At 40.3% G+C, this 15848-nt stretch overlaps 1 protein-coding gene across 1 annotated transcript in view; it reads left to right on the forward strand.

Annotated features, from left to right (window-relative positions):
* Nucleotides 1-553: 553 nt before the first annotated feature.
* The window catches only part of LOC148365894 (uncharacterized), a 58166-nt gene continuing 42871 nt past the window's right edge, over nucleotides 554-15848 (forward strand). Inside the window, exons 1-5 of the mRNA XM_088334988.1 lie at nucleotides 554-617; nucleotides 6641-7021; nucleotides 7152-7326; nucleotides 8420-8547; nucleotides 12511-12804. Coding sequence (XP_088191114.1) covers nucleotides 554-617; nucleotides 6641-7021; nucleotides 7152-7326; nucleotides 8420-8547; nucleotides 12511-12804 — 1042 coding nt within the window. The remainder of the gene's footprint in view (nucleotides 618-6640; nucleotides 7022-7151; nucleotides 7327-8419; nucleotides 8548-12510; nucleotides 12805-15848) is intronic.

Genomic DNA, 15848 nt, shown 5'->3' on the forward strand with positions numbered 1-15848 from the left:
TCCCTGTGTGCCCTGCAATTGGCTGGCAACCAGTTCAGGGTGTCCCCTGCCCACTGCCCGGAGATGGCTGGGATGGGCTGGAAATAGTGGGCCAGAAATGCCCCTTGTGCCTTAGGTCTGACTCTCATCTTTAAATCCAGTAAGATACTTGGCAGGTTTACTGAAATATATTTTAAGTGACAAAAAACAGAAACAGAAACATACATTTGATAAAATATTTTCTCAATTGGACCACACACAGTGAAATGGTGGCCCAGAAATTGCCCCTCTGCCTTTGGTTTGACTCTAATCTTGGAATATAACAAATATAACATTGCTTTTAGCTGGTAACTTATTTGCTTGGGCGGTGTACTGATCTTAAAAACAATAAATAAGGCAAAGTTAGGTGAAGGCAAATAGATAAATGAATGCTCTTGCTTCTACCTTTATCATTCTCGGTTCTACCTCATAACATTTAAACGATTGAGAGTGCTATTTTTTCCCTTCCTACTTATTTTTTAAACAGAACAAAATGATTGTTTGTGAATGAACATCTCTTTATTTCTGTCAACAGATGCCCCTAAATTTAAAGCAGGTCCTTGGCTTTTATCTTCTCTGTCAAGCAGCATCTGCAAGCGGTAAGCTCTGATCCAGCCACGCCCCTATTCACTCGAAACTCATTCATTTTCTTCTCCTCTATAGTAAATACAAAATGCAAGTTGATTAAGCCTCAATTTCCTTTGTCCAGCTCACTTGACACCAAATTGAGCAAAACAATAGACCCCCGGGATACAACATGTGAGTTGGGGATCACAAAATGAAATTGCCGTATAGAGAGGGGATGGAACCAATAGCAATTACCTACAAGACCCTAGATAAAAACATGCAAATGACATAAAAAGTATATTGTATACAGTACTAATGTGTAAAATATGTGTTAATGATTAAATGACATAAATTATATACGTCTAAAGGAAAATGCGATTTGATTAACTATTGGTGTTTTGTGATTTGAGCTGGTAGAATGTAGTTTTGGGTGGATGGTTTTAGAATACTTTGTTGCTTTTATTACCCCTTATCTTCAATAGTTATCATGATCATTGATTAAATATGGCCAGCTTCCATAGCAAGAGTACGATAAATAATGATAAATATATATGCATATGATTAAATAAGTATAGAAATAATACACATGTTAAAGGAAAATGACTACATTTTATTTACCTATGGTGTGACTTGACTAGAGCAGTTAGAGTAGAGTAGGAGTGGATACCTTTAGAAGACTTTGTTGAATAAACCGCCTCCTTATTCTTCATGCTTGTCATGACCGTTGATTGGATACAGCCCCCCCTTTAGGGTCTTTTTGTCCCCACCTTAAGGTTTGTCTACCTGGGCCACCTTTCAATTATAACAAGTTCCCAGTCTCGAAGCAACAGCTGCTTTCAGCTCTCATCCTTAACAGGACGTCTGTTAAAGTCTTATGCCTGAGGGCAGTCCCACCACTCTTTTCCACAGCATTCCCTACATTATTTCCCTCCAATGCACCCCCACTAACCCCCACTAGCCCCCACCCCAGTGCCCCCTAAAAAAAAAAAAATCTTCATCATCCACATGAGTCAGCGTGATTCAGCCTGTTGCCATGTTGTGTTTGGTTTGGGTCTGATGCCTCGGAAGTGGAGATACATAGTAACCGTATATTGTATCAGTTCTCTCCCTTTCGCATACCAGCATGGCATTAAAAGCGCATGGTAGAGGTTGTCACCTCAATACTTTCAATTAATCCCCTCTGGCCTAAAGTGAGGCTGTGCACCAGGATTGAGTGAGAAATAGACTCACTAAACCACACCACCAGAAGGATCTACAATAATTTTTTTAGCAATAACATAAGGATGTTAAGTGTGGCCGGATGCTCGCAAGATGATCTAGGGGACCAACCTTCCTTGACATTCAAGGCACCTACAAGTACCTGGAACTACCACTGTCACGGTTGCCATGGCGACCAATTGGCCCGTTCGTGTGGCGCCAGCTGCGACACGTTGACAGATTGGCTTTCCTTCTATTTCAGTTCAGTGTTCTCACTCTCCATTTGTCAGTCCGTCAACAAACCTCTGCCCCGCAAGACGTGGGTTTTGACTCAGTCCTGTTTCCTGTTGGCATTTCCTGTCCGGTATTGTTCCCATTTATTTTTGTCCTGTTTAATATCGGTTTCCAGTTTTGTTCCCGTCTATTTTTGTCCCGTTCATTATTCTCTCCAGTTTTCATTCTTGTCCTGTTTATTTTTGATATCCTGTTTCATTATCTATCCTGTCTGTCCCATCCTGTCCTGTATCGACCCTGTTTGTCCAATATCTGCTCGGGCAATTGGTGTCGATCTCGTCGGTCTCTGGCCTCCTATCTTTCCACGCCAGATCGCTGCCTAACATACATGCCTCCCAATTTCCCGTAAAATAAAAGCTTGTGTGACAAGGTCACGCATTTGGGTCCTGATCCTGTTCCGGTTGTTGACAGCCACAGGCCAATGGGAATCATGTAGAGCAGGGGGCAGGAACCTTTTTGACCCATAAGAGCCATAAAAGCAAAAATTGTTTTAAAAATAAATTGAGAGAGCCACATCATATATTTTCAGACAAAATTGAAAAAACTGCCAAACACGCTCTCTAGACAAAAGCTAATTCTTCAGCACATTTTTTTCACTGTGTGTCATTTGATGATTTAATCAAATGTATGAAATGCTAATAATGCCAAATCCTGTGTCCCAAATCAATGTAAATATGCCATTTACAATTTGTCTTCCACTTTCAGTTAAGAGTGTTGAGGCAATTTTTTTTCCATGAAATTTGTCCTTAATAACGGTTTTTAAAACAATGTGCATGCAAAGTTCTTTTGTAAAAATATCACGAATTACTGCAAACGATAAGCATATCGTCATATTTACTTTCGGTGTTGACTGAACTGAGCGAGAGAGAGAGAAGGAAGTGCCTTGCGCTATGTGCAGGGATCCGCCCACCTGCACTGCTCACCCAATCAAAGTTGTTTGCCAGCATTTTTATTTATCAGTTTGAATGTTTTCTAATCGAACTTCTGCATTAAGTTGCATCAGCTTTGTATGGACCAAAATCTGAATGAAATCACTTGACTTCGGAACGCCACAGAGAGTTGTGCAATAGTTACATTTTATTTCAGCCATATATACTCATGAAAAGAGCCATATATGGCCCCCGAGCCATGGGTTCCCTACTCCTGATGTAGAGAACACAAGGAGGTCAACCACAGCCAAAAATCTCAAGAGTGTAAGGCAGGTGCTGAAAAGTCAGCTGAAGATCATATCCATCAAGATGTACGCACCGCCAGTCGTCAGATACCACGCTGGGATCATAAGCCGACTAAAAGAGGAGATAGAAGCCGCTGACATCAAGACAAAAAAATCCTTACCATGTGGTGAACTTTAAAAGCGTTAAATTGGGCGTCTAGCTCCCTGAGGCTGTACGCAAAGTGGAAGGAGGGAGGCCGAGGGCTAGTGAGCATCAATGGTCCAGAATGAAAGCTTGATAATCCAAGAGTACATCGAACAAGAGACTACAAAAGATGGCCTGCTGAGTGAATGCCTCAGGCAGCAAAACATTGATGAAACTGTAGAGGAGGAGTAGCAGACGTTCTGGAAGGAAATATACCACCGTTAGAAGGAGGTGGCTGACATCTTAGCAGTGGCTGGAAAATGCAGGACCAACCGACAGCACCGAAGCTATGATTACTGTAGCAATAGGACAGGCCATGAGCACACAAGCCACTGAGGCCAGGATCTAGCAGAGTAGTTCAGAACCGATATGCAGACTGTACAAAGACGCCCCTAAAACCGTCCAGCACATCAACAAGGTGTAAGATGCTAACTGGATGAGCCAACATAGAGAGGCACAACCAAGTAGCTGGGATAGTATACATCTGTCACGGTTGCCATGGCGCCCATTTGGCCCTGCCCGTGTGGCGCCAGCTGCGGGTCATTAACAGATTGGCTGTCCGTCTTTTTAAGCTCAGTGCGCTCTCTCTGAGTTTGTCTGTCCGTCAACGAACTTCTGCCCAGCAAGACGTAGGTTTCGACACTGTCCTGTTCGTGTTGGCATTTCCTGTCCGGTATTGTTCCCGTTTATTTTGTCCTGTTTCATTTCAGTTTCCAGTTTTGTTTCCGTCTATTTTTGTCCTGTTCTTTATTTTCTCCTGTTATCGTTCCGGTCTAGTTTCTCCTGTTTATTTTTGATATCCTGATTCGTTATCTATCCTGTCCCGTCCTGTCCTGTCCTGTATCGACCCCATATGTCCGATATCAACTCGGGCATTTGGAATCGATCTCGGCGGTCTCTGGCTTCCTGTCTTTCCACGCCAGACCGATTGCCTAACGTGCATAACTCCCCATTTCCCGTAAAATAGAAGGCTTGTGTGAGGACGTCACGCGATTGGGTCCTGATCCGGTTCTGGTTCTTGACAACATCTTATATATATATATATATATATATATATATATATATATATATATATATATATATATATATATATATATATATCATCTCATCTCATTAGCCGTACCACTTATCCTCAATAGGGTCGCGGGGGTGCTAGAGCCCATCCCAGCCATCTCCGGGCAGTGGGCAGGGGACACCCTGAACCGGTTGCCAGCCAATCGCAGGGCACACAGAGACAGACAACTCACTCGCTCATTCACACCTAGGGACAATTTGGACCGGCCAATTTACCTGAAATGCATGTCTTTGGAATGTGGGAGGAAACCGGAGTGCCCGTAGGAAACCCACGCAAGCACGGGGAGAACATACAAACTCCGCACAGGAAGTCTGGAGCTGGATTTGAACCCACGCAGGTGCCGCACAAGCGCTAACCACTGCGCCGCCGGGCTGCCCTATATATATATATATATATATATATATATATATATATATATATATATATATATATATATATATATATATATATATATATATATATATATATATATATATATATATATATATATAGTTTAGTACTCACATTTTTTACCGGTAATTCAAATCAAACAAAACCGTCGAATTCCTCGTGTGCGTTTTTTTGACCAAAACAGCTCTGGTACGTTTCCATTTAAAAGTTAACATTCTTCACTTTCAGAGTCACTCTCCTTGCCGAGCGGCTCCCCAGAAATGATGCCAGCTTATGTGAAAGTTTAAACAACATTCCCGGCAGACACGTTAGGCCAAGTGTTGACAATCCATTCAAGTATTCGAGCCATCGTAGTCCTTGTCCCTGCTGAAAAAAGACACAGTTTCATGAAACAAAAGCACCGAGACTATCACAATAACTTTCAAATTGCTAGATATGCTACAGCGGTAGCATCCATGAGTACTTCCGCAAAGAACGGACGCATTGCGTGTGACGTCACTTGTCCTCTTCTGCGCAAGCGGGACATGTTGGAGTTCACAAAGGAGGCACGTAGAAGTCACAGGAAATCACATATAAGTAGCATTTAGTTGAAAATTTGAACAATGTTACAAAAACATCGGATTTCACCCTTAAATGTTGTAAGTCTATCACTCGGGCAAGGCTCGGAGCTGTGACCTCCCTGTCTTCGGGGCGGGCGCACCGCAAGATAGGGTGCGCCGCACAATTTAAAGAAAATCTAAGACTTTCATGTCCGCCTTATGGCCGTGAAAATACACATACATTGAGAGAAAGCTGAAAAATAATGCTTCAAAGGAGCACATACGAAAGCTAGTTGCAGAAGCCAACACCCTTGCTCAGTTACGTCAATATGTGGTGAACACGTTAAATTGGGCACAATGTAAACAATGAGGTGTGACTTTCCATCATCATTTTCGAACTCATAATTTTTGGGTGGTTCTCCTATAAAATGTCAAAGCAAAGTTAGCATTCCAACTGGAAATATTGTACATTCCTTTTACAGTATAACCCAGGGGTAGGGAACCTATGGCTCGGGAGCCATATATGGCTCTTTTCATGAGTACGTATGGCTCTGAAATAGAAGATAAATATTGCGCATCTCTCTGTGGCGTTCCAAAGTCAAGTGTTTCATCCCGATTTTGGTCCATTTAAAGCCGAAGTAACTTAATGCAGAAGTTTGATAAGAAACCATATAAACTGATAAATAAAAACGCTGGCAAACGACTTTAATGGGGGAGGGCAGTACAGGTGGGCGGATCCCTGCACACAGCGCAAGGCACTTCCTTCTCTCTCTCTCTCGCTCAGTGCAGTCTACTCCGAAAGTGAATATGACGATATACTTATCGTTTGCAGTAATTTGTGACATTTTTACAAAAGAACTTTGCATGCACATTGTTTTGAAACCGTTATTAATGACAAATTTCATGGAAAAAAATGCCTCAACACTCTTAACTGAAGGTGGAAGACAAATTGTATATGGCATATTTACATTGATTTGGGACACAGGATTTGGCATTATGATTAAATCATCAAATGACACACAGTGAAATGAAATGTGCTGAAGAATTAGCTTTTGTCCAGACAGCGTGTTTGGCAGTTTTTTCAATTTTGTCTGAAAATATATGATGTGGCTCTCTCAATTTCTTTTAAAAACATTTTTTGGGGTCAAAAAGGTTCCTGACCCCTGGTATAACCCATTCCCTCTTGTTTTGTCTCCCTCCAGTCGCCAACACATTATCAATCGTCAAACCAGTAACCGGCTCCCTATCGGGGAAGGTAATCCTCCCCTGTTTCTTCTCCACCATTCCGACCTCATCGCCGGCTACCCGCAACGGCAGCGTCCTTTATTCCAAAGACTATTTACGCATCAAATGGAGCAAAATGGAAGGAAACGTGGTGTCCACCGTGCTGGTGGCGCAAAACGGGATGATCAAGATAGACTCGGCCTACGTCAACCGGGTTTCTGTGCCTAGTCACCCCGAAGATGTAGGGGACGCCTCCTTGACTATGGTTAAACTGCTAGCTAGCGATGCTGGCACGTACCGTTGCGAGGTGGTCTACGGTATCGAGGACAGCAGCGATACGGTCAACCTCAATGTTAATGGTAAGACGATTGCGCTACAACCACGGGATACGGCCTGAATCCTTTCTGGATCGGGTATCGTAGAGTTAAATTGCCCGATATGTTTAGGAGCAGGTTTTCCATATGGTAACAATTTCATTTTGTCGCCTAGGTGTGGTCTTTCACTACCGAGATAAAAGGAGCAGGTACACCTTGGACTACGAAAATGCCGTGAATGCTTGCGAGGAAATTGGGGCTACCATTGCCACTTACGACCAACTGAAGGCGGCGTACCGGGACGGCTTTGACCAGTGCGACGCCGGCTGGATCGCTGACCAGACCGTCAGGTCAAATTCGAAATACTTGGCGCACGCCCGGGGTTGTCAAACTCAATTGAGCGCGGGTCCCACTTGGTAGAAATGAACACTCTCAGGGGGTTCGGACTAGTAGATTCTACAAAGAAAAAGAGGAAGAAAAAGGAGACAGAGGGAAGGAAAGAGAGAGAGGGAGGGAAAGAGAAAGAGAGGGATAAAGAGAAAGAAAGTGGAAAGGTGAAAGGAGACAGAGAGATAGGGGCAGGGGGGGAAAGAAAGAAATAAAGAAATACAGAAAAAAAGAAAGAGAGAAATAAATAAATAAGAAAGAAAGAAAGAAAGAAAGAAAGAAAGACAGACACACAGACAGAAAAAAGAAAGAGAGAAAGAAAGAAATAGGGAAAGAAATAAAGAAAGAAAGAAAGAAAGAAAAAGACAGATGGACAGAAAAGAGAAAGAAAGAAACAAAGAAAGAAAAAAAGAAAGAAAGAAAGAAAGAAAGAAAGAAAGAAAGAAATAGGTAAAGAAATAACAAAGAAAGAAAAAAAAAGAAATTGAGAAAGAAAGAAAGGAATTGAGAAAGGAGGAAAGAAATCGAGAAAGGAAGAAAGAAATCCAGAAATCCAGAAAAAAGAAAGAAATCTAGAAATAGAGTGAGAGAAAGAAATACAGAAGTGGAAAAAGGTGACCCAAAGAGCAAAGAGAACAAGTAAAAACACAAAGAGAGAGAAAGAGAAAATAAGAAGGGAGAAAGATTGAGACAGAAAGAAAAAGAGAAATGTACAAAAGAGAAACAGAAAGAGAGAAGATAACTAAATAAGGAGAAAGGGACAAAGAGACAGAAAAAGAAAAAGACAAAATAAGGAGAGAGACATATGGTGAGAGAAAGAGAGGAGTACAATAAGACAGACAGAAAAAGAGAAAAGAAATATAATGATAGAAAGGGACAAAGAGAGAGAAAATATAAAGTGAGAAAAAGGGAAAGAAAGATGGTGAGAGAAAGAAATAAAAAGAGAAAAGAGAGAGAGAGAAAAGTAGAGAGAAATAAATCAAATAGAGTGAGTTTGGCATCCCTGGCCTACACAAAAGAGATAATCAATTAAAATGTTGTCGTTTGTGTCTCTAGATACCCAATTCTACATCCCAGAAGGGGGTGCTATGGAGACCTAGGTTCTAAACCTGGAGTGCGGTCATACGGAACCAGGAAACCCACGGAGATGTATGATGTATACTGCTACGTGGACAAACTTTACGGTAAGATCAAAACAGACTTTTTACAGGGCCTAGTGAAAGTATGGTCCCCCAAAACCTTTTGCCAAAATGCCACATTTAAGGCTTCAAACTTAAAGCTAAAAAAATCTAAAAATATTTTCGAAGAATAAACAACACGTGAGACACAATTGTGAAGTGGAACCATATTATTTATCATTTTATTTTATATTTAAAAAAAAAACTAAAAAGGCCCAATGTTCTCTCAGCTTAGCCAAATACTCAAGCCCCTGATGACTTCTGAATGATCCAATATCGACCTAAATGACTAACAATGACAGTGTATTCGTTCTAAGTTCATATGCACATGCTCTCTGATGGGCTCAGAAGTCTGTGAAAGCAGACACTGGAGAACAGACCATGTTATGAAGACCAAAGAACACACCAGGCAAGTCCAGAATAAAGTTGTGGACAATTTCAATGCAGGAAGATGTGAGCAATCATTTCAAAAGTTAGAGAGCATAAAACCACTGCAAACGTACCAGTACCTGGCGGTACCTTTCAACTTTCAGCCCAAACAAGCAGAAAACAAATCAGAGAAGCAACCAAAATGCCCATCATCACATTGGATGTCCTGCAAGCATACACAGCTGAATTGCATAAGACTACTATTTGTAGTACTCTGAATAAATCTGCCCTTTATAGGAGAATGGAAAAGGAAAAATAATGTTTTTGAAAGAATACCATAAAAAGGCCCATTTAGCATTTGCAGGAAGCCACATGGGAGACACAATACGTGGAAAAGGGTGCTCTGGTCAGATGAGACCAAAATCTAATGTTTTGAGCTTACTTCAAAGTGTTACGTTCGGCATAGGAGTTACAATGCACATCACCATCCTCACTGTCAAACATGGTGGTGGAAGCATCATTCTTTGGGGTTGCTCTTTTTCAGCAGGAGCTGGAAATATCATTACAATTGATGGGAAGATGGGTGGAGCCAAATACAGGGCAATTCTGGCAGAAAATCTTTTGAAGTCTGCAAGAGACCTGATAATGTGGCACAGGTTTACCCTCCAACAGGACAACTGCCCTTAACAATAGAATGGTTTAAAACTAACAATAAAAAGGTGTTAGAATGGCCAAGCCAAAGTCCAGACCTCAACTCTATTGACCAGGGGTTGGGAACCTTTTTTGACCCAAAGAGCCACAATAGCAAAATATTTAGATTTTCTTTTTCAAGACACATTTCGGAAAAAACGCCAAACCCGTTGGCCTAGACGAGTTGTACATCCGTCAGATTAGATAATTTCTGCGACTGACACAAAAAGCGATTCGCAAGGACGTTTTGCAACAACGGTGTCGGCCAGAGAACATAACCCAACCCAACTGTTGGCTAGTAATCGCTGTTGTCACATTATATGGTTTGCAGCTTTTCTTTTATCTGTTTGGTGAAAAGAAAAAAAACACAAGGCCGACAAATTGACGTAATTTACTGATTGTCCTTGTGAACGGGTGAACAACTCGAAACTAGTGTTCTTACTCAAGAGTTGATAAAGACGAGTGACTTTCTTTGACTGGATGCCAATTTAAATGTAAAAGAGTAAACTCCCGGACCTAATGATTAAATACTACAAAATTCTACTAGTGTAATACTACAGAAATACTATAAATATATCACTGAAATAATAGAAAAAATACAACTATGGCAAGACTACAAAATGCTGTACTTCAAAATGCAACTACAGAAATACGACAAACATGCTACTACAGCAATAAATACTACAAATATGTAACCACATTAATATTACAAAAATCCTCATTAGGGTCGCGGGGGGCTGGAGCCCATCCCAGCCATCTCCAGGCAGTGGGCAGGGAACACCCTGAACTGGTTGCCAGCCAATCGTAGGGCACACAGGGACAGACAACTCATTCGCTCATTCACACCAAGGGACAATTTGGACCGGCCAATTCACCTGAAATGCATGTTTTTGGAATGTGAGAGGAAACCGGAGTGCCCGGAGGAAACCCACGCAAGCACGGGGTGAACATACAAACTCCGCACAGGAAGTCTGGAGCTGGATTTGAACCCACGACAGGTTCCCATGACATGAACTGTGCCGCACAAGCGCCAACCACTGCGCTGCCGTGCTGCCCCTACTAAAAACATATCACTGAAATAATAAAAAATATAACTATGGCATTACTACAAAAATACTACAAGAACACTACAGAAATACATCAAAATTACTACTACAGAAATACTACAAAAACAAATACAGTAACACGATAAACATGCTACTACAGCAGTACATACTACAAATAGGTAACCACATTAATATTACAAAAATACTTCCGAAAAATGTATAGAAAATACTACAAACATACTATAAAATACAACTAGTGCAATACTACAGAAATACTATCAACATATTACTGAAATAATACAAAAATACAACTATGGCATTATTACAAAATGCTATAGGAATACTACAAAATGCAACTACAGTAATACTACAGAAATACTACAAGAACACTACAGAAATACATCAAAATTATACTACAGAAATACTACAAAAAAACAAATACAGTAATACGACAAACATGCTACTACAGCAATAAATACTACAAATTAGAAACCACATTAATATTACAAAAATACTTCCGAAAAATGTATAGAAAATACTACAAACATGCTACAAAATACAACTAGTGCAATACTGCAGAAATACTATCAACATATTACTGAAATAATACAAAAATACAACTATGGCATTTATACAAAATGCTACAGGAATACTACAAAATGCAACTACAGTAATACTACAGAAATACTACAAGAACACTACAGAAATACATCAAAATTACTACTATAGAAATACTACAAAAAACAAATACAGTAATACGACAAACATGCTACTGCAGCAATAAATACTACAAATAAGAAACCACATTGATATTACAAAAATACTTCCGAAAAAATTATAGAAAATACTACAATCATGCTACAAAATACAAGTAGTGCAATACTACAGAAATACTATCAACATATTACTGAAATAATACAAAAATACAACTATGGCATTATTACAAAATGCTACAGGAATACTACAAAATGCAACTACAGTAATACTACAAAAATACTACAAGAACACTACAAAATTACATCAAAATTAGTACTACAGAAATAATACAAAAAACCAATGCAGTAATACGACAAACATGCTACGACAGCAATAAATACTACAAAAAGTAACCACATTAATATTACAAAAATACTTCTGAAAACTGTATAGAAAATACTACAAACATACTACAAAATCCAACTAGTGTAATACGACAGAAATACTATAAACATATTACTGAAATAATACAAAAATACAACTATGGCATTACTACAAATTCCTACAGGAATACTACAAAATGCAACTACAGTAATACTACAAAAATACTGCAAGAACACTACAGAAATACATCAAAATGATTACTACAGAAATATAAAAAAAAGTAATGCAGGGCAGTATACACGATCCGTAGATCGTTGATCGTGGGGAGCAGGTTACTCAGACGCGGAAATGGTATTTCCGTTGCGGGCAAAGGCAGCGTCGAGAGCAGGAAAAAACAGAACGATGGCTGGGACGGGGGAGCAAAAACTTAGTCAAGTTCAAAAGAGGGGTCGGAGCCGGGAATCAAACAGGAATCAGGACAGGAGAGAGTCAGGGTCGAAAGGCTTGCCTAGCGTGAGCTGAGGTTCGAAGACGGACTGACAACGGCTGTCAGGAAGAAGGCGGTTTAAAAAGAGACAAGCAGCCAATCAGTGTCCGAGGCAGTTGGCGCCAAATGAGCAGGCTCAGGTGCCTCGCATCAGTAATTATGACAAATACTACAAAAAAAAAACAAATACAGTAATACGACAAGCATAATACTAATTATTGTAAGCAAGGGATGTAGTAATCCAGGGTCTGCTGTATAGTTTTTTTCATTGTATGCTATTCATTACGGTCCTCCCAGGTGATGTTTTTTACACTCCCGCATCCCAAAGAATGACATTTGAGGAAGCCAAAGAAGAATGTAAGAAGCGAAAGAGCGAGCTAGCCAGTCCCGGCCAGCTTCACGCCGCCTGGAGACGAGGTCTGGACCAGTGCGACTACGGCTGGCTTTCCGACGGCAGCGCCCGCCATCCTGTTGCCGTACCCAAAATGCAATGCGGTGGAGGCCGGATTGGCGTCAGGACCATGTACCGTTACAGGAATCAGACCGGGTTCCCGGACCCTTCCACCCGGCTCGGCGCTTACTGCTTTAAAGGTAGGGCAGCAACTAAGCATTATTTTAATTTGTTATTGTCACTGATAATAGCGTCAGCCAAGCAAGGAGACTATAGGAGGCATTAGGGGTTCAGTGGCTTGCCCAAGGGCATATCGACTTTTAACTGGGATGAGCCGGGAATCGAAGCTGTGACCACTCGGTCCCAAGATGAGCGCTCTAGATTAAGATCTTACCTTTGGGCTGAAAGTGGCAAACAAAACATTTTTTCACTTGGGAAAAGGCTTGCTCAATTCGGAGTTGTCTTCCCTTTCATTAATAAATCATTGTCCTGGTTGGTTTCTTCAAGTGAATGGCTGTTGGCGGGACCGATTATGTGGATTACCGCCCTCTAGCCAATTACAGTTCGGGAAACTGGTGACATTTCTCAATGCCCTGTAGCTGGCGTTCAAACGCATGCATGACTCTCAGCAAAGATTTAAAAAAAAACGTACATATATATATATATATATATATATATAGATAGATAGATAGATAGATAGATAGATAGATAGATACTTTATTCATCCCCGAAGGGAAATTCAGATATGTATATATATATATATATACATATAAAAAGAGCGTCTATTTTTCAGACCTATTGAAAGGTGAGTCAGTGGTGTTGACGGAGGAACACGGAGTTACCTGCTGACAACGTAATGAGTTCTCGGGACTGAAGGCGCAGACGTTTTTTGCAGAACAGTCCAGACGATGATCTCATTTTGTATTCAGTCCACACCCTTTCACTTTTTTCCCTATACGTTCCAATTTAGGTACAAAACAACACAGTTTCATCCGTTTTGTCAGTTTGTGATACATGACTTTTAATAAGGCGTGACCTTTTTCATTTTTTACAATGTATTTATTTACTTTAACGATGTAACCTTTTTGGTAAATAGTGTTGAGTTGCCTCACTGTGTCAATAGCCCCCACTTCCCGCCTTCCTACCCATGCACGTTTCTGCCGTTACAAAAATGAACCGAGGGGTAATGGTGACAAACTGTTTACCTAAAAATATGTTCTCAAACCAGCCGTTATTATAACTGGAAGATTAACGGGCAGCATGTTTCCCAAAAGGCCTACAATTTCCTTCTCTGTACTGTAGACCCTGTGAACTTGACATGAGTCAGCTATGAGGTGGGGATCGCAAAGTAAAATGACCTTATGGCGGGTGAGAGAAACCTATGATCATGTTAAGCAAATAAGTTCCCAACCTCCAGATAACCCAGATAAAAAAAATAAAGTAACAAAATAGTATATACTTATGTACTACCTATGTGTAATATCTGTTATGAAATTGGATAACCTTCAAAATAAATACACATGTAAAGGACATTTTATTTGGAGTGACGTAACTTGAGCTGGTTGAGTGGAGTAGCGGTTGGATGCAGATGGAGGGAGTAAACAGAGCCTGGGGACTAAAAATGAATCTGATTTTTAAACTTCCTCTTGCAAGGATGGGTATTTCTGAGCCCTATTTTCAGTAATACTATCAATCAACGGCCAGGAAATTGGCAATATGTGTGACTTCTTCGTATTTCTTAATGATCACAAGTGGTACTTTTGTGTGGATCCAAATAAAGGGATACATGACCAGAGGCTGGGGTGTCAAAAAAGGATGGTGTTCAATAACAAAATTAAGAAACAAAGTAACAAACAATGATCAAAACAACAAACCTGTCTAAACTAGAATCTAAAATCAAACCTAGGAAACCAGGATGGAATTGGAAAACAGTGAGGTAGTGATATTGATGTGGATAATCACGCGACCCAGTATACTGTCCAACCAGTCCTTGTAAAGGGTCAAGGTAATCCCACTCAGGTGTGAAGAGATTAGGCACAGGTGTGTCTTGCTCCACAACTGGTTGCGCCTTCTGGTGGAAGGTGGCGTTCTAGACCTTGACTACAAGTTTCATTTCTATGGTTATCATATTTTTGCTTCTCCCTTAGCAACAATTCAAGTCTTCGGACCTATAGTGAATACTTACAACATTGTATTGCCAACTTGCTAAGTTTTAACAATGCACACAAAACTGAATTCGACAAAGAGGCTGAAGCAGAGCATTGTGGGAAGTATTTCAACCAAATATTTCAGGGGTCTAATGTCTCGATGTCAAAAACCTTTCATCAAAGTTTTTGAGTATGCAAAATATGTTATTGATGTTGTATAGGGGATAAACTGGTGTAAAGAGAAGCTGAATTTCTTTTATCTGATTCAACACAGTATAGTGAAAACGTCGTAACGGGGGTATGCCATATTCCTGGGGTTCACTCTACAGATGGCCAAAACCTTCAAATTAGGTTTTTCGTTCGCAAAACAATTTTGTTGTTTATGTCCTATATAGATGTTACTTGCGAACGAGATGGTTACGATCGTTCATAAGTTGAATTTGTTCGCAAGTTGCTTCAGTGCTATATTTTGTATGGAATGTATGTTTAAGATATGTATGTATGTTTAAGGGTTGTATGAGTAAGATATATTGTTTTGTACTAAAACATAAACATTTCATAAAATAAAAAGCTCTATAAAGATAAATAAAGTCGAGTTTAACTTACTTTTGGAAGATGGGCTTCAAGAGGTCCTCCTTTGTGGTAGAAGTAGGCCGAAAAAAAGCGATCCAACCATTTTCTCAACCGCATCTAGCTTTCTTATTAAAAAATGTTCGTATCTACCGTTTTATGTAAGTCAAATGGTCGGGGAGCGTCTGTAGTGGTGAAAAAGCTATAATGAAGGGCCGAAAAACTTTTTTTTTCACACTGTAAAGTGTCCTCATGCAAGGTTGGCGTATCACAGTGGTCTACTGTACCGATATCCACGCAAAATTGTTTGTGGTTTATGTTTTATATTGGGAAATTGCTGTATAGGCGGGCTGTACTTTAACGTAAAACCGCTTGCCAAATTTCTGTTACAGATGTTCTAATGACCTATTCAAACTCCGCTAAAGCATATCTTTGCCTATCTTCTGTGGTCTGACGAGACGCAATCTGTTCAACTGAGACGCATCTATGTTTTTCAGGGCCTGTCTTGTTGAAAAGACTCAAGTATG

This window comes from Urocampus carinirostris, chromosome 5 (genome assembly GCF_059441175.1).
Source record: "Urocampus carinirostris isolate Australia breed hairy pipefish chromosome 5, RoL_Ucar_1.0, whole genome shotgun sequence".
Lineage (NCBI taxonomy): Eukaryota > Metazoa > Chordata > Actinopteri > Syngnathiformes > Syngnathidae > Urocampus > Urocampus carinirostris.